General features: G+C 41.1%; 2 protein-coding genes across 8 annotated transcripts in view; one reads left to right on the forward strand and one right to left on the reverse strand.

The window, feature by feature from the left end:
- Positions 1–764: 764 nt before the first annotated feature.
- TRMT6 (tRNA methyltransferase 6 non-catalytic subunit) lies at positions 765–11,553 on the reverse strand. Its single transcript, XM_004276450.4, has 11 exons — positions 11,189–11,553; positions 8,522–8,649; positions 6,962–7,071; positions 6,319–6,410; positions 6,105–6,188; positions 5,715–5,839; positions 4,590–4,948; positions 4,114–4,199; positions 3,370–3,472; positions 3,181–3,267; positions 765–2,252 (listed from the first exon to the last, which is right to left on the reverse strand). Exons 1-11 carry the CDS (start codon positions 11,314–11,316, stop codon positions 2,043–2,045), a joined length of 1,512 nt encoding a protein of 503 aa, XP_004276498.1. The 5' UTR covers positions 11,317–11,553; the 3' UTR covers positions 765–2,042.
- A 51-nt stretch (positions 11,554–11,604) lies between these two features.
- MCM8 (minichromosome maintenance 8 homologous recombination repair factor) overlaps positions 11,605–20,534 on the forward strand; it is a 41,226-nt gene continuing 32,296 nt past the window's right edge. For 4 of the 7 annotated variants that reach the window (XR_004486841.2, XM_049699996.1, XM_049699998.1 and 1 more), the window contains exons 1-5: positions 11,605–11,925; positions 14,972–15,118; positions 15,414–15,497; positions 17,518–17,600; positions 19,110–19,259. Coding sequence is in view for 6 of the 7 variants with exons in the window: in XM_049699996.1 (XP_049555953.1) it covers positions 14,974–15,118; positions 15,414–15,497; positions 17,518–17,600; positions 19,110–19,259 (462 nt within the window). In the remaining variant the exon portion in view is untranslated. Of the gene's footprint in view, positions 11,926–14,914; positions 15,119–15,413; positions 15,498–17,517; positions 17,601–19,109; positions 19,260–20,534 lie in introns of all 7 variants that reach the window. The other 3 variants (XM_049699997.1, XM_004276451.4, XM_049699999.1) reach the window with 3 other exon arrangements.

Genomic DNA, 20,534 nt, shown 5'->3' on the forward strand with positions numbered 1-20,534 from the left:
GGCCACTCATTAAAGTGCTATTTCACATAGCTCTCCTGGTGACTGGATGTCTAGTAGTCATAGAATTACCCACTCATGTGCTCCAAAGGTGGATGTCCACTTTATAAACAAGACACTCTTGATATGCGTGTATACACAGAAGTGTTTCTCAAGGAGTGGGTTCCGGCCCAGCAGCACTAGTGTCACCTGGAAACTTAGAAATGCAAATTTCCCACCCCATTGCAGACTTAATACTTAGAAACTCGGTGGAGCCCAGCAATCAGTGTTTTAATAAGCCCCCCAGGGGATTCTGGTGCACACTAAATTTTCAAACCACTGAATTAAATCATCAGTACTCAAAGATGAAATAAATTACATGAATGAGAAAACATTAACAAGTAAAGGTTAACTTTAAGTTAACCTGGTGCAAAAGTCCACAAGTCAACTCCAGGGGCAGCTATATGGGCGCACAGGTCCTTGGCAGTGCAGACCCCCACACTGAATGGAATGAGATGGGACTTGAAAACTGGTTGAGTTTCAAGTAGGAGATGGTTCTAACAACAGTGACCAGTGGAGACCAGCCACTACTGAATCTAGTCTGTGCATATATTGTGTTCTCTTCGACCAAACTTGACTGGTTGCATGTGAGTGACAACTGTTTGCAAGCACATGTTCAGTGACATGCCAATCCAGGCATGTTTTCTTACAAAGACCATGTGTCACAATCAGCTGAAAGCCAATGAATGCGGCATCACTGACAGCATCATTCATGTAAGTCAGATGGATCACAGTAGGAAATGCTTTTATTCTTTAAAAGCAATTGTTTTAAGAAAAAGGAATCAGAACTGTAGTTGTTGGTAACCACACTGGCCATTTTTAGAATAGTACATGCTATTAGGAAAAAGCAATTTTTTTTTTCTGAGATGCCCCTTGCTGGATGATTGCATCTATTCTATAACGACATGAACAATACACACGATGAGCATGTTTAGTGAGCAAGACTCAGACTCTCAATGGGCAAGAGCTGTGGCTTCCTCTAAACACTTTTCTTGGCTGCAGATGACCAAATAATTTAATTACACTTTTTCAGAGCTTAGAAAGGCTAACCACCTAGTCATGCCAGAGCTCAACAAACCAGCATTAATAATCACCAAAAAAAGGCACTTTAAAATACATTTGACAAGGAGTGACACTAATGCAATGAGGACTGGTCTAAGCCCTGCACTAAACTTTGTTAAAGTTCATATGGACAGTGTGTTCTCTCTGTCTCCATGTGGATGTGTGTGCACATATAAATATATGTATGTATGCGCATATACCAATATCCATATACATGTATCTATCTATCTCCGTAAGTCTCTGGGGAGGGAAAAAACCATTTCTGTTTCATTTAATAGTACACAAAAATTCTAGTCACTTTATTTGGAACAAAGAATGAGAGGATTGGCAAATTAATTCAAAAAAGTACCCTACAACACCTTTCTACTGACAAAAACAGCAGTAAAATAAATACTCAGATCTTTTCTAGGTCATCAACTATTAAGATAATAAAATATAAAATTATTAAAAGTTTATTCCACTGGAGGGAAAAGGGTGGACATTTTTGGTACTGTAAGTCTCACACACATTCATATTGCTTAGGTTGAAGAGAACATAATGAACAGAGGAAATTTCTTCCACAAATTCCTTCGTTTCAGTACCCAAGTTTCACTGATGGTGTGTTATTCCACTTGGCTTAACATATAAACAAAGTTTTGTATAAATATATTTCTTTGATCTCTAAATTCTAAAGATATTTGCGCAGAGCACTAAAAGTACTTAGAGGATTTTTGTGAAATAAACACAACTGGCCATATACCAGTTTACTGCTTACCCCAGGCTTGGGTATTCTGGCTCGAGGTTTTGACAGACAGAACCAATCTGTGTCAGAGGTGGACAAAAGGCTTACTTGTCCTTCCCACGAACAGGGGTATAGACATGTTCTCATTCTTAGGATATGAAAACACAATTAGTAATGGCATTTAAAGTTTACTTACTAACTGCATAATGTCTGAGAACAAAAATCAAAGCAATTTTTGAAAGGTTGAGTCAGACTCTGGGCACTTCCGTTTTTTAGCTGCTGGCTCTTCAGTCTTGTGTGATTCTAAAGTGCTGGTGCTAGATTTGAGACTGGGGTCTGCTTTAAGGTTGTCCATGGCAACAGTGAAGCCTGAGAGAAGGTACCCCCCACCTCCGCTCATCAGTAGTTTGGGATGACTTCGATCTGGCAAAACCTAATCAAGACAGAAAGACAGATATTCATGTTTTCCTAAGCAGATAAAGCCACGTTAACAATACACATGCCAGAAATGAGAATTTAAACAACACAGATTCGCCTGAAGAGAGACCAATTTAATCAGACCAAGTCCTAAGGAGGTCCATCTTTCACATGACAGTGCAGATAAAAGCGTAGAAATTGGTTTAAGTGATTTTCTTTTGAAATATAAAACTGAAACCATTTCTCTTATACCTGAAGCAAGTTTCTGGTGGTGAAAGGGCAACTGGTTTGTGTAGTGCTCTGGGCCTGGTTTTTCACCCTCCTTTAATGGGCAATTTTTGCTCTGCGGTTCCTCGTCATCCTGGCTGAGACTTTCTCAGAGCAGCACTGCATGCTCTTCCTCCCCTCCTTCCTCCCACTTGTCACAGGCATCAGACCTGTATCATGGTCTGACAGCTCTCCCTGCCTAATCCTGCTCCCTCTTGTCTTATCTTTCACAGGCATTTCTCTTACACTTTTAATTCTATCTTCGCATATACGTTCCAGAGGACCTGAACTGACACAGAGCCCACCAGGAACTCTCGAACACTTGCTGCAAAGACATGCCAGCAGAAAGGAAAGGGTCACTTTCTTGTTAGCCTAGGGATTTTGCTATTATCAGTTATTCCCTCTACAGTGATCTCAAGGCCTTGGGGAAACACGAACCATAGTCGTTTGCATTTTAAATGTCTCTGGACTCGGGTATCTGAGTAATAGACCATGACGTGAAAAAAGAAAAAAGGGTCCGGAAAGGTCAGGGCACTTTCTCTGAGTTATAGACGTGAGACTCCACCATATCTATAGATAGAAACAGGGAGATCCCTATTTAACAGCTTCTGGTACTACTGTGCAGAGCCAGCGACCCAGGAGAGCAGCTCCCAGGGACTGGCTGTGAGAACACATACCTGGTAATTTCTGAGCCAGGTTTCAGACAGCCTGAGATTGATGACCCCTCCTCTTTCCCGCAGTTTTGTGTAGCATTCCAACAGAGGCTAAAGGCATAAACAGAGTTCTGTTAATAATTATTTTGAGGGTGCAATTTGAGAATCAACATTCAGATGCAAGAATTCCTGTCCACTCTGTTTCAGTATTACCTCTTTATATTGACAGTACACCACGAATGGCCTTGAAGGAGCCACAAAGTCCAGCAAAGACAGCAGCAGTGGAGTGGGATGGAAACGACTAGCTACAATTAAACTGCAAGGAAAATGTTAGACAAATTATTTCTCTATGTCCCCAAAGCAGAGCATAGGTTTTAAAATATCACGTATTTATTTGCATGACTCACACAAGGAAGCACTTTAAATACAACATTCTAGAGATTCCAACAATAAAATCACGAGCTATTACTTTCTAGGAAACACAAACTGGATTATAAACTCTCATGGTGACTGGCAACTCTATGCGGCCAACTTAGAGTTGGCAACTCTAACGACAGTCTTGATTTAAAAAAAAAAAATCTGGAAGAAAATCCAACATTGTAATACTGGCTTTGCAGATACCTGAATCTGCCTTTCCTGTCAGGTTTTCCTTAGCCCATGCCCTTAGTCAGTAACACATCAACTGGAATGCCCTCCAACCTGCACCTAGTGGGACTACACAGCCCAACTTGATGTGACATCATTGGAGAAATTTCAATTTCTTCTAAAACTCTCAAACCAGCATAATCAATTTCTCATCTCTGCCAGATGCAGCCTCCTTTCTTTAAAAACCCAAGACAGAATCATCATGTTTGCCCTCACTACAACCAAAATAGACAAGCAGACAGAGAATGCTAATCTGCTTGAAGCAGAGCCCACGAGCACCGAGATATCTCCCATGTTCTTTCAGCAACACACCCGTCTGCGTTTCTTTCACTCAGCAGAGCAGCAGCCTCTAAATGTCTTTTCTTCTGCTCTTCTTGTCTCCTCTGCTTTTCCTGAATCTTCAAGAAGAAAAATAAGATACCAACATACTGAGGTCATTCAGTCGGGTTTATGGAAACACTGGTCTGTCAAAACATTTTAACAATATTTATCAACTTGGACTAAGGCAACAGAAGATCATTTATAAGGAAGCTAAAAACACATAAGAGAGCCCTTTGGTTATAAAACCACCATGCAGCCACCTATACAATGCTTCTGTATCCTAAAGCTCCATCCCAAAGATTAAATCACACATGTGTACACTCACACACAGTTTTTATCTGTCTGTTTTGATATTTGTTATCTTGGGAGCTGATGCTCCAAAGCCAAATCAAATCTCAGGGCTTACATGAAGTTAAATGAAGCCTGAGGAAGATACTGAGGGTAGTGGGAACTCTTAACATTCTTACATAATCCTTTTTGCTTCCTCTCTCTTTAGGCTCCTTATAGTCTGGATCTTGAGAGACAATTTCCATTGTTTCTTGTTCTTCTGGGTGATTGCTCTCTGGGGCTTCTGGCATGCTGTCTTCGTTCTCTTGTTCTGAAGTCTGTTTTTCCTCCAGTGTGCCATTACTTTCTTCAACCGAAGCACTGTCTTTTGGCTCTGAAGATAACATCTCAGCAGAAAATGTTCCATTTAAAAGACTGTCCACTTGGTTGAGGGGGAATTCATAAAGACCACTGAGGAAAGATTTTGGAAATCCAAAACATGCTGTTGCTGCCCGAACAGGTCCACCTCCAGGGTACAGCTGAATAATGGAGCCAAAACCTGAACAGACAAAAGAAACAAATATCTGCTCAACGGAGGTGGCTCTAGACTATGCAACCCTCGGGGTACTACACAGTAAGGAGACTGAAGGTCTCTCTGCTTTACGCTGTTCAGAGGTTGAAGGTGATGCAGCTCCTCTGGGGTCCATCTGGAGTCCATGCATATTCCCAATGGGGGTAACAGAATTCCAAACAGGTACACAGGAAGTCTTAAAGAAGTGTACCCCCCTTGACACTACAGTAAAACCCTGTGATCATACAAATTTTGTATGTCACATGATTGGTGATTGGTTCTCAGCATCCCCCAAGTCCAATCTTTAAACAGGACAGTTAGAAGTTCTTATCTTCAACAGGGTCATAAAAAGGGCAGACAAATCAGGCTGTGTTGTACTCTTCTAGTACAGAATACATCCCTAGTATTCTTCCCACCCTATACTCTCAATTCAGGCCAATAAAATGAGCACCAACTATCCAAGAGTTTAACTGAAATCATGGTCCTGGAGGTCCTAGCCAGTCACAGGCTTCAGAACCATCCCCACTGACACAGAAGCTGGAAAGGACACTGTGTCGGGAGTGCCAGCACAGCTCAGGCTGGGAGATGTGGGCTATGGAGAAAGGTCCCAGAGACTGGAGCTGTGCAGGCACACCCAAGTCATTTCATTTGCTTCCAGTAACTCAAACTCACTTTCCATGAGTTTTGAGTTTTTTAGACCCCTCGACTCAAATCATGGTAGGGTTTTAATGAACTTGAAAACGTTAAATCTTACCTCCCATTCGTTCCATCATTGCACCCAGCACCAAGCCTGCACATGTTTCCATCACAATCATTTTATTGCCAGCACGGATATTTCCCAACGTCAGCATCTGGGCTAGCGTATCGTATCTCATGTGGCTAAGGAAAAAAAATGATTCATTCATTTATAGCTAAGCAAAGTCTGCTATTTTAATCATAATTTTTCAAGTTTTGTTTGTTTCATAAAAATGATGTTGATAAGATTATCGATTGCTTTGGAGGCAATAGTAAAAAAGGACTTACAATTTATGAAGTAGGAGGACACTTTATGCAGATGAGCAAGATTTTCATTTTACTTAAAATCATGACTTTCTTAAAGATATACTTTCCCCCAATTATACTTTTGAAAGGAAACAAAGCGTACTTAATTTTTCCAGGTTCTCTTGCATAATACATAACTGAAAGAATGCGGGTGGATGGCTTCACAACAGTAATCATGGCTTCATATCTGGGGGAAGGAAAAGCAGAACATCAATTTTAAAAAGCTAGTTTAAAAATATTTTATTTTTAATAATATATTTTATAAATCTATAAAAAGATTTTATATTTTCATCCTTTTAAAAACAAAAATTACTTACTTCTTTTTCTTCTTTTTTATATATTTATCTTGAGCAAATTCTGTCTTGTCTCGGAATGTTGTACTATTTTCAATTAATTGCTGAACTATTTCCTATAAGAAAAGGAGCAAGCAAATTTCCTGAAACTTTATTTTCACAGCACAGATAACTTCAAAGGTTTCTTACCCCAAAATGTATCCAAATGTCTGATTCTCCAGGCCCTTTTCCACAGAAGTCCAAATGGGTGAACTTTGTATTTTTATACTCTATCTAGAATTTGTATTAAAATGTAAGTACTTTAAACTCCATTTAAATCAAAGTAAAAGAACAGACATATACAATAAAGGAAGAAAAGAAGTAAAGAAAACTGTCAGTCCTGAAGACACTGGCTGAAAACATTACTGAAAATGAACAAACTTAAGCTCTGAGATGAACTAAGTTATCAAATTCCCTTTTGCTAACACTATTAGTAATGCTATTCACTTACATTCCTGCCTATAAGAAACAAAATCTTTGATATACTGAATTGCATATACACTTCAAGCTATTTTTAACAGAAGTGTACAGTATTTTTACATTTTACCTTAGGAGAAGTCTGCTTTAAAATGCAAGCAATTTCCTAAATACCAAATGAAAACAAAACAAAAAATCCTTTGAATTTTACCTCGCCTTTAATGCCTTTGTCCTTTAAAGCTTTTATGTCATCTTGAGTAAGTTTCTGAGATTTCCCATCATCAATTATATTTCGATTATCAGTGCCCGCTTCTTTGGTCTCTAAGGAAGAAAATTGCTCTATGACATGTATGATCTGAAATTATTTAAAAATCTTTCCTATTCTAAGTTCGTATCCACATCCAGCCCATCAGCCACTTAAATCTGGCCTTCCAGTTCCACTGCCCCCACCCCAATCCACTATCCTTTCTTGTCACGACTACTCCAAGCCACTCACTCATATTCTTGTTCCCACTCTTGTCCCCTTACAATCTACGTGACACCAAAGTTCTCTTTTTAAAATGCAAATTGGCTCATCTATTCCAACGCACAAAACCACAGTGGCTTCCAGTAGCAATTCAAAGACGACCCGCACGGTTGTTATATGACCTGGCCCCTGGCTACCTTTCCAGGGCTCATTTCTCAACCCCTGTACTCAGCCACATTGCCCTTCTTTCTGTTCCTTAGACACACAGCAGCATGGTCTCAATGCGGGGCTTTGGCACTTGCTGCTCCCTCTGTCTGGAATGCTCTGTGACACCTCCAAGTGGGTGGATCCTTTCCATCACTCAGGGCTGAGCTCACCATCTCAGCCAAGTTTCACATTTCAATCAGCCTTCAGTACACCTCCCTACTCTACCATCTGCACAGCACATATCACCATCTGAAATTATGCTGTTTGCTTATTTTTAGTGTTCCCCACTGCTAAATAAATTTTATGGGATAGTCTATCTAAGGAACTGCTGAAATTGCACTGCTTAATCATGTCTAGAACATATCTGGTGCTTAATAAAAACATGAAGCTTGATTTAAAAGTATTTAATAAACTGGTTTGAACCAGAACTTCAATAGTGTTTTACTTATTTAATTTTAATAATTAAGTATTTTCATTTTATTAATATTTAAGCACATTTATTTTGACAAAAATTTAAGTATTTAATTTTAATAACAATAATACTAAAATTATGGGGTCGTTACTCTAACAGGCAAGGCTCTGTTAAGAACTTCTCTGAGAGAAGACAACTACAGCTTGGGCATTAAATGTGTTTATGGCCCTATTTTACTGATGAGAATATAAAACTTAGAGAAACCAAATAACTAGGTCAAGGTTATAAAGTAAGTCATGAAGCTGGAACTTAAACCTAGTCAGTTGAATTCAAAGCCAGACCTATTATCCTTACCCTATATGCTAACTACCTCAAGAGCTGGTAACTTCTAGACACCAACAGGGCTCCACACCCACTCTTACAATGAAGCTGCAAGGATTCATGGCATCAAATACCTGGCCCAAGGTCGAAGAGCTGGTTAATGATGGGCAGGAGTCAGAACCCAGGTATCTCAAAGCCAAAGGCAGACCCTAATGCATTCCACCAAGCTACAGTTCTTAGATTATGAGTTTAGATTTCTTTGGGGACAGCCTGGGCTAGCATTCTAGAATTAATTCGAGTTGACAGGTTTCTGAGTAGCCAGCTCAAGAGCAACTATTTCATACATCCTAAGTAGTACAGTGCACCTGAAGTAGGCTCTTCCTTCTTCTTCTTAGGCTGAAGACTTCCTCCACTGGTCACTTCAAATGTGGTTCCATAACTATGGCCAATGACGTTATCCAGATAGAACCACTGTTTTTCAAAAGTTACTTTTCTGGGGAAGAAATGCAATCAATTAGCTGAATCTCATTTGTATTCAGTATAGGAAAGATTTATTCAATCTAGGTTATTTCATAATCAGTCTCCCTAAAGGATGATTAGCAGCATTATCTCTGACCATGAACCGACAAATGAACTAGAGAGGATTGGGTTGGGGTCAGAAACACAAAACACTGCACAAAATTAATAAAGCAGCCACAAAAACACTGAATTTGGAATGAGAAACAAGGACAGAAGACATTCCTCCTCTGAGGCATTGGTCTGGCTCCAATTTGCACTGTCTGACAGGATGTCCAAGCTCGCAGACTTTGGATTTCCTGAGTAGCAAGACTGCCATGCCACTGAGACACACACTGTGATGCCTCTTGTAACTTACACAAGAAAATCTCAAAACTGAACAATCATTGAGATGACAGGGATTTAACAAATTCCCTGGCCTAACTGGCCATTTTCTTTGAAAATCATCCAGTAAAAGCAAATGATATTTACATAACATTATTGACAATCTACACATTTGTAAACAGTGCCTAACACTGATGAGGCTCTACTGAGGCCCAGGCAATCTTAGCTTTTCCCATTACCCAGATTTTTATCTTCTTAACAATGTAAAAGGGAAATCCCACAAAAACAAAAAACTTTCCTTTCAAAAGACAAAAACTAACACCCACTGAGTGTCGATCAGGGGTTAGGTAGTATGTGCCAGGTGTTTCATACTTCTTGATTTAATTCTCAATTAAGTAATCCTGGGACACAGCTCTTTCCAGGTGAGCAAACTTGAGACTGAGGGAAAAGTGTCTTGCCCAAGATTCAGTTACACAGTAGGAATTGGGATTCAAATCCAAGTCTGCCTGACTTAAAAGCCTGGTTCTTTCCACTGCACCACACGGTCTATCCAGCAAAGAACAAATGGATCTCAGGAAGCCCTGCTTAGCTTCAGGACATGGCGCGTATCAACAGAACTCTGAATTCTGAAAGATGTACACTGGTTAATTTTCTTTATGCCCCATCCTACACCTTCTCTTTCTTTCTCTGTGCCCCAAGAGGCCAACCATGACAGAATGCACACACCACATCACACAGGCTCCCTTGCTGAAGGCTTCCCACAATTCTAGACCCTTGGATGCATCACCAGTCTCTACTGGTTCTCTAAACCTTGTCACATCTCTGTATGTGTATGTGTCACATCTTCATTAAGTCTCCTTACTTGAACCACCTGAGTGAATTTCTCCAAGATCCTAAGTATCCAGACAGGGCCAATTCTTGCTCGTTGCTGGGTCCTCAGTGATTAACACATAACAGACACTCTAAATATATGCTGACATGAATCCCCTCAGAGAAGATGAAACTCAGCTCAGCCCAGATGTGTACCCTCCCCCACCTCATCCTTTGAGTAGCCCAGTGCTAGCAAAACACTGTGTCTGAGCTGGGTTGGGTTTACCCCCTGGCAGCTGGTCTGATATGCAAAGAAGGGCGTGTCACTCAAACTGACTGGCCTGACAAGAGGTCACTGCCCTAGTCAGGAAAGTGGGACCCAGTCAGAAGGACATGGAGCCACACCTTCCTTGGGGAAGAGGGGGATGTGCAGAGTCTGCTCACAGAGGCAGGACTGCTTCTGCCTAACCAGATGAGTGCAGCCCCCAGGAAAGAGTGAAGGGAGATTCTGGCCTGCGATGTAGCTGAACTCAAAGGATCATTTTCTAAACAAAATGGAAACTAATGCTATGGCTTCTGCCAAGAAAACTGATGAAAAGTGTTTCAAAATAAATGTCTAAAGAATACTTTTTAGAAATAAAGATGTTACTGTCTGTCTCCTTGGGAATGAAAAGCTCTTATCTAAAAAAGCACATTTGTAAGAAGCAAACTCAAACAACCACATCTCACGATCAAGCAACTTAAAAGGACAATAGTAGAAAGAAAAACCAAAGGTTCATCTGCACATGGAATCATTCATCGAACGTATAACCCTAAGGACTTCGCTGCACTGCTATACTTAAATTAAAAAGCTTAAATAATTAGTATTAGCACTTTACACATTTCTAATCAGAAATTCTGAAAAGAAAAGAGCACTGGTTTCAAGAATACAAAATAAAGTTGTGATGAGGGGGGCTCTGGGAGGCAAGAATGAGACTAGAGGGTGAAGGGTGGGTTCTGTGAGAAGACAGGAGAGAAGAACTCAAAACCTGGGGAAAGAACCACAGGACAGGGGGTGGGGTGGGGGCCTGGAGAGAGGGGCGGAGCACCTGAGGGCCAAGAATGGGAAAAGGACCCTGGAAAAAGTGAGATGCTTAAGATGGAGGGCCAGTATGAGATCACGGAGGGGAGTTCTGTAGGAAGACAGAAGGAGTGAGGGAGATCTCGAGGGCCAAGGATGGGATCCTGGGGGCAAAGGCCTCTGTGGGAAGATCCCAGAGGAGATAACGAGGGACAGGATTGGGAATCCAGAATGGATTGGGAATCCAATAATGGTACCCTGGAGGGAGAGGGTGTCTAGAAGATGGGGGCGGAGAACCCCTAAGGCCAGCGACCCGACTTACTTTCTCCGCTGGACTTGCACTGCTTTAAACACGTCTTCCCGTTTCAGCACCACGAAGTCGCCGTCGCGGATGCGGTGGTCCCCGGGATGCTGTGGCCGTGGGCCCGGTTGCTCCTCAGAGCCCTCCATAACGCTCAGCCGGTCTCCGAGCTCCGCAGCGTCTCTCCAGTTCCCCGCGCTCTGCCCCTGGCCCTGGGCTGTAGCCGCTGGCAGCCTCACCTCCCACAAACCAAGACGACTCAAAGCCCTCTGACCGGCACCGCCCCCACGTGCTGCGCGCCGCTTCCGCTTTCCGATAAGAACCTCAGGACAGCTTCCGGGAGCCTCAGGGCTTCCGTCAGGCCGATCTCTTTGATTGGCTGCCCTCCGTCACGCCCCTCCGGTCTCGCCGCAGCTTCGGGCGGAAGTTGCGTCACAAAAGCGCCAAAAAAGAACTTGGAAAACTGGGATTTGGTTAGCCGTGCTGTTGTGGCGCCGTGCTCTAGACATTTTCCGGCTCCGCTGTGCGGCCTCGGTGGAGAAGCTGAGGTCCCCAAGCCGCTGCTACAGACGAGCTTCGATCCCGCGCGGGGACGTCAGGAGAGCTGAGGGTGAAGAGTCTGCGGGGCTTGGGCAGGGACACCTGTGGAGCTCGGACCGCGGAGTCTCCTCTCCGCCCCGTCGTGCTTCCCCCCGAGAGGAAGGGAGAACCAGCCCAGCCATGAACTAAGAGAGTTTTGGGACCTCCATCTTTTGCAAGTAAGAACTTAGTCTTGAGGAGACGTAAATGAAGTGAGGTATTTAACCAAGCATAGAAGCCCGACGGGTGGCGTTTACCCATTCTCCAGTCCTACCTCTTGCATTTATGTTGGAATTTTTACTAGTTGTTCTCACCATATTACCTCGTTTGAAAAAGATACGGCACGTAGCATTGTCGAAGGAGCACTTCAGGTTGGGAATGTGGAGATGAAGTTTGAGCTCAGTACTGTCAACAGACAAATTTGATCTTGATCAGTTCACTTAATTTCTCTGGTCTTCAGTTTCTTAACGTATGGTGTGGTCTAGATGATTACCAAAGCCCTGTTAGTGCCCATAACATGAACTTGTTATTAACTTATTTACTAATTTAAATCGCTTTAAATAAAGATGCGTATACGCTGTCTTGTAATGAATTGCACTACAGTCTATGGATATGTTCTTATTTATTTTTATTCTTAGGATATGAACTATTTTCTTTTATTGAGGTATAGTTGATTTATAATGTTATGTTAGTTACAGATGTACAACATAGTGATTCAATTTTTATAGGTTATACTTCATTTAAATTTTTTTGGGGGGGGGCTCTGTTGGGTCTTAGTTGCGGTGCGACGGCTCTTCGTTGTGGTGCGCAGGCTTCTCTCTAGTTGTGGCGTGCGTGTTTTCTCTTCTTTTCAGTTGGTGGCGCGCGGGTTCCAGAGCGTGTGGGCTGTGTAGTTCGTGGCATGCAGGCTCTCTAGTTGAGGTGTGTGAGCTCAGTAGTTGTGGCGTGGGGGCTTAGTTGCCCTGCGCCATGTGGAATCTTAGTTCCCTGACCAGGGATCGAACCCGCGTCCCCTGCCTTGGAAGGCAGATTCTTTACCACTGGGCCACCAGGGAAGTCCCTATTTTTAATTTCTTGAGGAAGCTCCACACTGTTTTCCATACTGGCTACACCAATTTACATTCCCACCAACAGTGTACTAGGGTTCCCTTTTCTCCACATCCTCCCCTACATTTATTATTTGTTGTGTTTTTGACGATAGCCATTATGACAGGTGTGAGGTGATATCTCAGTGTGGTTTTGATTTGCATTTCTCTGATGATTAACGATGTTGAGCATCTTTTCATGTGCCTCTTGGCCATCTCTAAGTCTTCTTTGGAAAAATGTCTGTTCAAGTCCTCTGTTCAGTTTTTGGATATTGAGTTGTACGAGTAAACTATTTTCTTCAGCAGACTTTATTTTTTAGAATAGTTGTAGGTTTACAACTGTTGTTGTAAAAATTGCACAGAAAGTACAGAGTTCCCATATAGGTCCTCTTCCCTTCCCCCACCCCCATTTCCCCCATTATTAGCATATTGCATTAGTGTGATACATTTGTTGCAATTGATGGACCCAAATTGATACATTGTTATTAAAATCCATAGTTACATTAGGATTCACTCTTTTTGTTGTATAATTTCATGGGATTTGACAGATGCATGATTTCAATATCATACAGTATGGTTTCACTGCCCTGTGCTCTACTTATATGAATTATTTTAAAACCCATTTAAAAACTTTTTTAGGCTGTGTTGGGTCTTCGTTGCAGTGTGCAGGCATTCTCTAGTTGCAGCGACCGTTGTGGTGTGAAGGCTTCTCATTGCGGTGGCTTCTCTTGTAGAGCACAGGCTCTAGGTGCGTGGGCTTCACTACTTGTGGTGCATGGGCTCAGTAGTTGTGGCTTACGGGCTCCAGAGCGCAGGCTCAGTAGTTGTGGCACACAGGCTTAGTTGCTCCGCAGCAGGTGGGATCTTCCTGGACCAGGGCTTGAACTCGTGTCCCCTGCATTGGCAGGTGGACTCTCAACCACTGCGCTACCAGGGAAGCCCCTTAAAACCCATTTTAAAAGATCACATATATATTGATTTATTGCTTTTCAACCAGGAACTATTTTTATGGATTTGAGTTTAATAAAAATGAGTCTTGGGAATTCCCTGGTGGTCCAGTGGTTAGGACTCAGCGTTTTCACTGCTGTGGGCCCGGGTTCGATCCCTGATCAGGGAACTAAGATCCTGCAAGCTGCACGGTGTGGCAAAAAATAAAATAATTTTTTTTTAAATGAGTATCTCACCATGTACAAAGTAGAAAAAAGCAGGAAGGGATAATTAGCCCCAAAAATGATATTAACAAATATGGATATGCTTTCAGAAAAACTTTATTGCATTTTAACAAATTTATCTAAAAATTGCAAATAACCCATCTATCAGTATTGGCCTAGAAATGATCTTGCTTTCATTGTCGTTTTAACACAGTCATTCTAAATCTGGAAAATTAACTTCTTTTCCATTTTGGCCCCTACAGGACAAGAAAGGTTGAAACATGTATGTACCCATCCCACTCCTGTGCTTCCCCAGAAAGATCTGTCTTAGATACCTATGTAGGAATATCCAGGGAGTTCCCTGGTGGTCTAGTTGTTAGGATTTGGTCCTTTCACTGCCGTGGCCTGCGTCGGGAAACTGAAATCCCACAAGCCATGCAGTGTGGCCAAAATAAAAAAATAAATTAATTTAAAAAAAAGGATATCCATGTATCCCTGATAAAAGTGGATATGGCACAGCTGGATTGTCTATATATAAGGAGCTATGATGATATATTCCTAATGTCACAGGTCAGGATAATGTTCAGACAGTGCTGCCCTGTAATAAGTCTCACCACACTACAGAGGTATCTTAGAGTTAATTACCTGTTTTATTTTCATTTCTATTGTGAGAGTTCCATGGAAACAGGTATGGTACCTTTTCTTATACCTTTTCTTATTTTTATCCCATGACAAATCCCATGACAAAAATAAGAAAAGGCATAAGCACTCAGTATACTTGGTTAAACATCTGTGGTAGGCCTTAAAAGGAGATGAGGATTAGAAGAATTACTGCAGAGTGTTTGGGGTTTGTACCATGCTGTGCAACATTGCTGGTCTCAAACTAGAATATATATTAATTTTTCTTATTTTCTGTGTTAATACATTTTTAGGAGCACTGTTTCTCCTACAGTTTTGATGAGGACTTCCTAATCTCTATCTTTTAAAAGACATGAATGGAGAGTACAGAGGCAGAGGATTTGGACGGGGAAGATTTCAAAGCTGGAAAAGAGGAAGAGGTGGTGGGAGCTTCTTAGGAAAATGGAGAGAACTAAAGCACAGACCTGACCTGAATAAAGCCACAGGAAAACATCCTGGTAGGGGAGGCCAACGGTAGTGCAATATTTTTTTCCTTCGTGAAGGAATCTGTTCGTGCCTGTCATGAAGAGCAGTTTAACTCAAATTTGTCTGTCTTTTATTTGACATTACCCTTAAGGTAATATTTGGATGTTAATATCCAAAATTCTTACTGAAATCTGTAACTTAGATATTCTGTTAATAACATGTCAGGGTCTCATTGTTATAAGGAGAAACAAATAGGAAAAAAAAAAATGTTCTGCTTCTATTAACCTAGTATTCTGTTTTTGTGGTTTTGTTTTTTTGTTTTTTCAGAACAAACCCCACAGTCTTTGCTACTACAATCAACGTTGGATCAATTCATACCATATAAAGGCTGGAAGCTTTATTTGTCAGAAGGTAGAGTTAAAAGTGCAAAAAGTACCATAAGTCTTATTTTCTTTAACATTTTTTGGATGCTACATCTCATATTACTGCTCATTTGGCTTATATATATATATATATCTCCCCTCTTCTTTAATCTTAGTTCACTCAAACAATTGAATTATGTTTATGTTTCAAGAGCATAATTTTTTATTTTTCTATAAGTCAGAAAAACAAACCACACTAGGTATTTCAGAAAGAGGAGTTAATACAGGGAATTGGGTATACAGATAGAAGACTGAAAGAGCAAAAAGGGAACACTGAGGTAAACTCCCAGATAGTGTTAACTTTGGAAAGCAACAACCACCCTTTTGCCTAAGGGAACAAAAGATAAGTAGTGCTGAGGTTATCAGAACCTAAGAATTGAAAGGAGGAGCCACAGCATAGCTGTGGCTTTGACCTTTGAGGGGCACCCCACAAAGCTGTGCTTGGACCTCTGAAGGATATCTTTCAGAGCTGTGCTCAGACCACTGAGGCGAATTAAGCAGGTTGCTGCTGGTAATTCTGGCAGGAGAGTGGCATGGTTGGTGCTTAGAGCTGGAGGCCAGAACTTAGCTATCCTCTGTAGCTGGAGAGATGCTGAAAAGAATTGGAAACAAGAATAAATTCCTTCCTTCCTGCCACCTGCCAGTCTCTAAAGTTGCCTCTAATTGTCAGAATCTTACAGGAGTCTGGGAAGTTCCATGTGCAGATCTTGATCAAAGAATCACAAAGCTGAATATAGAAGAATAGGCTTGGAATCAAGAGACAACAGCCAACACAGTTTGTGTAGAAACATAGTTAAGGAATCTCCTTTTTGTAATCCAGAACATCAGTTAACATCATACATCTGTCTGTATGGGTTTGGAGAATCATCTTTCCTGTGCTCTGATAGTATCATATGCTTGTTATGAGATATGGGTTTTGTGTTTATGTATATCTGTGTTTTTTTTACCCACTGGACTGTACTGCTTAAGGGCAAGGATCTTGCCCCATACCGGGCACTCAGTATTCATTTTGTGAATGAATGAAGTGCTTTACAAATGTTTGCTGTGTTGAGAGTCTGTTTTTCTCTGGTATATAGAAATGTTATGTTTCATAGTTGATGTATCTTTTGTTGCTTTAGGATACATTAGCCACCAACACCCACAGTATTTCCCTAGCAGTTAGCTCAGAATACTAGAGAATACTAGAAGTGATCTTTGGACTGGTCCTAAAAATGGAGTTCACTAGTTGCCTTTGGCCAGTTGTACTTCCGAACTGCTTCATTGTTCTGTTTCTCTGTGGGAGACCAATTCAAAAATGTTATAGAACTTTACAATGTGGAAGATAATTTTACAGTTTTGGGACCAGAGCCGAGTGGTAGTCTGCCTCTCCTGATCTCAGGAAGGGATTTGACAAATGGCTATTTGGGCTAGTAGGATTTTCTTTGCAAAGAAATAAGAGTTTAGTTAGTGTGCTAAGCTTTGGCTTTAAAAAAATTTTTTTAAACCTCAACGTATTTATTTATTTTTTAACGTCTTTGTTGGAGTATAGTTGCTTTACAACGTTGTGTTAGTTTCTGCTGTATAACAAACTGAATCAGCTATACGTATACATATATCACCATATCCCCTCCCTCTTGCGTCTCCCTCCCACCCTCCCTATCCCACCCCTCTAGGTGGTCATAGAGCATGGAGCTGATCCCCCTGTGCTATGCGGCTTAAGTTTTCGCTTTATTATGTAAGCTGTTTGAACTAGTAGATCTTACTAGGTGTCACAGCTCAATGTAAAGATTTTCAGATATTGGTGCTTTTAGAGAGAGAGACACTTCCTATCTGCCTTTCAGATTATGCAGACCTAAACTTGTTTTAGAATCTTATGTTTACATTCTATACCAGTTCTTATCTAAATGTAATCAGAATGTACAGCAATTAGAAGTCATCTACCATGTATATAGTATTTCTTCTGTCTCATGAAAAATATGATTGTACATGTGTAATTTTTATTAGTGCTGATGCCATATTTGTTGGATTAGTTTACAGCGACAGCTCTCCTTTTATTGAGAAGATTCAAGCATTTGAAAATTTTTTTGCAAGGCGTATCGATTTATACGATAAGGTAAGGTTCTTGCATAACAAAGCTACTAGTCCACCTTTATGTGTCATCTTATTGAACAGTGTATTTGAGGTGCTAGTGATTGTGATTATAGACACTGAACTGCCTTGGTCCAGCTGCTAGCTTCCCACTTACCAGCAATATGGACTTCGGTGAATTGCTTTCTTTTGTGTGTTTTCTCGTCTATCATTAGAGTATGAGAGTATTATTAATACCTACCACAAAGGGTTGTTAAGAGACATAAATAAGTTAATACATTTTAAATATTAGAACTGTGCTTGGCACAAAACTTATAGTACTTATTATCACCATATATATTTTTAATTTAATTTAATTTATTTTTTATATAGCAGGTTCTTATTAGTTATCTATTTTATGCATATTAGTGTATACATGTCAATCCCAATCTCCCAATTCATCCCACCACCACCCCCACCACCACCACCTTCCCTGCTTGGTGTCCATATGTTTGTTCTCTACATCTGTGTCTCTATTTCTGCCCTGCAAACTGGTTCATCTGTACCATTTTTCTGGGTTTCAAATGTATGCGTTAATATACGATATTTGTTTTTCTCTTTCTGACTTACTTTACTCTGTATGACAGTCTCTAAATTCATCCATGTCTCTACAAATGACCCAGTTTCATTCCTTTTTATGGCTGAGTAATATTCCATTGTATATATGTACCACATCTTCTTTATCCATTCATCTGTCAACAGGCATTTAGGTTACTTCCATGACCTGGCTATTGTAAATAGTGCTGCAGTGAACATTGGGGTGCATGTGTCTATTTGAATTATGGTTTTCTCTGGGTATATGCCCAGTAGTGGGATTGCTGGGTCATATGGTAATTCTATTTTATTTATTTATTTATTTTTGCGGTACGCGGGCCTCTCACTGCTGTGGCCTCTCCCATTGCGGAGCACAGGCTCTGGACACGCAGGCTCAGTGGCCACGGCTCACGGGCCTAGCTGCTCCGCGGCATGTGGGATCTTCCCAGACTGGGACACAAACCCGTGTCCCCTGCATCGGCAGGCGGACTCTCAACCACTGCGCCACCAGGGAAGCCCTGGTAATTTTATTTTTAGTTTTTAAGCAACCTCCGTACTGTTCTCCATAGTGGCTGTATCAATTTACATTCCCACCAACAGTGCAAGAGGGTTCCCTTTTCTCCCCAGCCTCTCCAGCATTTGTTGTTTGTAGATTTTCTGATGATGCCCATTCTAACCGGTGTGAGGTGATACCTCACTGTAGTTTTGATTTGCATTTCTCTAATAATTAGTGATGTTGAGCAGCTTTTCACGTGCTTCTTGCCCATCTGTATGTCTTCTTTGGAGAAATGTCTATTTAGGTCTTATGCCCATTTTTTGATTAGGTTTATTTTTTTAATATTGAGCTGCATGAGCTGATATTATCACTATATTAACATTATATGCTTTCTCAAAGTATGTGATTGACTGCTCATATATGGTAAAAAAGCAATCATTATTTTCATACCGTAATATTTTGTAGGATGAAATAGAAAGAAAGGGAAGTATTTTGGTGGATTTTAAAGAACTGACAAAAGATGACGAAATAGCTAAATTGATACCAAATATAGCAAATGAATTAAGGGATACACCTGACAAAACCCTGGCTTGCATGGGTCTGGCAATACATCAGGTAAGTGTTGATTTTGTGAGACTTCTGTCAAAATTTTAAAGGAAGATTTCACAGTCACAGTACCTTCTCTAAAAGATTCTTAGTTTTTACCAACAGACCTTTGCTAGAAATGAAAGGTTGCTATCCTGTCAGAGGAAGACTTCATAGGCGTGGTGGGGTTTAGAGTGGGTCTTAAAGTGGTACTGAGGACTGGACATAGAGCAGAGGAGGTCAGGGTATCCAGGTGAGGGTTCATTAAAAAGATTCGTTGCAAAGATGTATACACTGCTAGTGACCCAAGGCTGGGAACCTTGGCTGTTGTCTTCAGACTCCTCTTGCTCATTAGTTCTTTTTTTTAATTAATTAATTAATTAATTTAGTTTTGGCTGTGTTGGGTCTTCTGTTCTGTGCACGGGCTTCCTCTAGTTGCGGTGAGCAGGGGCTACTCTTCGTTGCGGTGCGTGAACTTCTCACTGCGGTAGCTTCTCTTGTTGCGGAGCACAGGCTCTAGGCGCAAGGGCTTCAGTAGTTGTGGTGCACGGGCTCAGTACTTGTGGCTCACAGGCTCTAGAGCGCAGGTTCAGTAGTTGTGGCGCACAGGCTTAGTTGCTCCGCGGCGTGTGGGATCTTCCCAGACCAGGGCTTGAACCTGCGTCCCCTGCGTTGGCAGGTAGATTTTTAACCACTGTGCCACCAGGGAAGTCCCTCTCATTAGTTCTTCATGTCTAAATTACCACATCCTTTCACTTCTATTTCTAAAATATCTCTTAAATCCACCTCTTTTCCATCCTTACAGCCTCTGTCATAAGACTTCATTATCTTTCCTTAACTGTTGCCATACGTGGTAAAACACGATTTGTCCTTGGAAACTGTGGTGACTCTTTTCTGCCAAATGATATCCAAACCCTTTGTGTGGCATTGAAAGCCTTCCATAACCTGGTTCAACTTCCTCTCCCTGCTCTCCTTCTTTCACTGCCATCCAGCTAAACTAAGCTCCCTCTAGGATTCTTACACGTGCTGTCCATTTGGCATAGAATGCCCCTTGCCTCACATGTCCAAATGTCTTGGGCCTAACTCAGTTGTCACTCTGAAACCTTTCTCATGACCCCTTTTCAAAACTCACATGGTTTTTTTGTCTGTAAATCTTTATGGTAGCAATTATAGCTGCATATTTGCATCTCATTTTTTCAGACTGGCAGCGTACTGCTTTGTACACAGGTAGATGTTAAATATTTATTTTACTTAATGTCAAATGCCAAGGAAGTAAATATTGGTTATTTCAAAAGTAATCTTTAT

Source organism: Orcinus orca, chromosome 16 (genome assembly GCF_937001465.1).
Source record: "Orcinus orca chromosome 16, mOrcOrc1.1, whole genome shotgun sequence".
Classification (NCBI taxonomy): Eukaryota; Metazoa; Chordata; class Mammalia; order Artiodactyla; family Delphinidae; genus Orcinus; species Orcinus orca.

What these genes read in the sequence shown, in the direction of transcription:
- TRMT6 (XM_004276450.4), bottom strand. Translation starts at nt 11,316, where the DNA reads ATGGAGGGCTCTGAGGAGCAACCGGGCCCACGGCCACAGCATCCCGGG. An exon ending in ACAAAGGCATTAAAGGCGAG is followed by an intron (nt 6,411 to 6,961) that starts GTAAAATTCAAA and finishes CTTTTCTTATAG; the next exon opens with GAAATAGTTCAGCAATTAAT. An exon ending in AATGATGGAACGAATGGGAG is followed by an intron (nt 4,949 to 5,714) that starts GTAAGATTTAAC and finishes TTGTCTGTTCAG; the next exon opens with GTTTTGGCTCCATTATTCAG.